The following is a 1,944-nucleotide window of genomic DNA, read 5'->3' on the forward strand; positions in this document are numbered from 1 at the left end:
TCCATTCTTAAGTCCGTTTTAGTCGTTTTATTTTAGGTATCTTTTCTTTTGTGTTTTTATTCGATTTTTCATCCGAATCGACAATAGGGGGCGTCACCACAGCATCCTGATTCCCCTCCCCTACTTCCAGCAAGCAGAAATCAGGAACAAGACAAACCTTTCAACCCAGGTTTCTCCTAAAAATGCCATTTCAGTGGTTTTATTTCTTTTAAATGACATTAGGCTACAAGAATAAATAGACGATACTCTTAATTTAAGCCAGTCCCCTTATTAACATTTACAGCAAAACACCAAGACCAGAGGAAACCATGCTGTAATTTCAACTTTCCGCGTTTAATTAAAAAAAAAAAAAAAAAAATTCTTTTTTTTCCGAAGAATGGAAAATAAAACTGTTTATTCCTCCAATAAAACATGTAACTCTTCGCCAAGCGAAGTGCTGCGCAATATAAATATGAAAGATACATCATAGACAACCAAAGTACAGTAGAATCTGGTTTTATATATATATATATATATATATATATATAAACCAGTGTCGGGTAGATGACCAAATTTCATATGTTTGTATAAAAAAATGCATCATTTTTCCATTTCGGCCACCTTTTGCGTCTTTTCCGTGGCTTTGCATCATGGCGAGCAGGAGCACTTGCACTCCGTGATGACCGGGTAGCGCACCGGGATCCAGGCGCACCGCAGGCCGCCCTTGCGCGGCCCCAGGCACCGCCAGCGCAGCAGGGTGAGGTGCGCCGACTTGGCGGGCTTGCACACCATGCCCTCGGGCAGCGAGCAGGAGCGCTTGTTGTAGCAGGTCCCCACCTTGAGGTGGCGCGGCCAGAAGCGGCTGCCCATGTCGGTCCAGGCGTGCAGCACCGGGCAGAAGGTGTAGGACCACAGCCACAGCTGCAGCCGCCGGCGCAGCTTCTTGCTGGGCTTGGGCTTCTTGGCGTGCTGGAGGTCGAAGTCCAGCGCCAGGAGGTCCTCGGGCATGGCGCCCTGGAGGCGCCTGGGAGGCTCCCGGTCGCTCGGCTCCTCGTCGGGCTGGCTCACGGACATGAAGTCGGCGTCGAAGTGGCCGCCGAGGATGCTCCTGAGCTCGGTCTCGTTCAGGTCCTTCTCCCGGGGGTCCAGGGAGGGGTCGGGGACCTCGGGGATCGGCCCGGCGGGCAGGGTGTCGCTGGGGATGGGGCGCAGGTGGTAGTAGTGCTGGCACACGCCTTCTTCTATCCTGAAGCCCAGGGAGAGAAGGAGCAGATACATGGCCAGGAAGCAGGTCGCGTTATCCATATTTTTATTCTCTGAGTGGCGCCGGATGCGGGTGAATATTTTAATCCGGGGAAAATCCACCAGAAGTTCAAGTGCGCAGCAGAACTTTCAGCGAAGATGCTCCTGAGACGTCAGAAGTTGCAGAGGTTCTCCCTGCGTGTTCATCGTCCGAGTCTTCCAAACACTCAATTTGTGCTTTATTATGATCACTGTTATTATTTTATGTATTTTCCCCACAATTAATAAAAAAAAGAAAACATTTAAAGCCTCCGGACAGTTTCTTGACTTTTGTCCCGCGGGTCCAGACTCGGCTCCTGGCTTCCTGAAGTCCTCTCCTGAGCTCCCGGGCTCCGCATGGCTCCTCCGCGGCTGTCGCTGGACGTCCGGCCCGAACCCGCCCGGGTCCGTCCGATTTATCCGCCCGCAGAGCCATGCCGAGCGCGGCTGCCGTCCCGCCGGGGGCGGGATTGGCGTCCGTGGTGCCGGAGCGCCCTCTGGCGGCGCAGGCGGGTCACGGCGGGCTCCGGTCCACGGGGGCTTCTCCAGATTTACAGCAGTGTGGCGATCAGAAATACAAAGAAATACGTGCCATTCTTGGGGGAAAAAAATAATTGGGTGCATTTATATAAAAAAGAAATGAAAATATACAAGATTTAAAAAAAAAAAATGGATTTTGCACAC

The 1,944-nt window shown here is 51.5% G+C and overlaps 1 protein-coding gene across 1 annotated transcript; it reads right to left on the minus strand.

The window, feature by feature from the left end:
* Positions 1 to 471: 471 nt before the first annotated feature.
* On the minus strand, positions 472 to 1,699 carry nog3 (noggin 3). Its single transcript, XM_028970037.1, has one exon. The coding sequence runs from the start codon at positions 1,282 to 1,284 to the stop codon at positions 628 to 630; it is 657 nt and encodes a 218-aa protein (XP_028825870.1). The 5' UTR covers positions 1,285 to 1,699; the 3' UTR covers positions 472 to 627.
* Positions 1,700 to 1,944: the final 245 nt, after the last annotated feature.

Source organism: Denticeps clupeoides, chromosome 2 (assembly GCF_900700375.1).
Source record: "Denticeps clupeoides chromosome 2, fDenClu1.1, whole genome shotgun sequence".
In the NCBI taxonomy this organism is placed as follows: domain Eukaryota; kingdom Metazoa; phylum Chordata; class Actinopteri; order Clupeiformes; family Denticipitidae; genus Denticeps; species Denticeps clupeoides.

Excerpts from the sequence above, each read along its gene's own strand:
- nog3 (XM_028970037.1), bottom strand. The coding sequence starts at position 1,284 with ATGGATAACGCGACCTGCTTCCTGGCCATGTATCTGCTCCTTCTCTCC.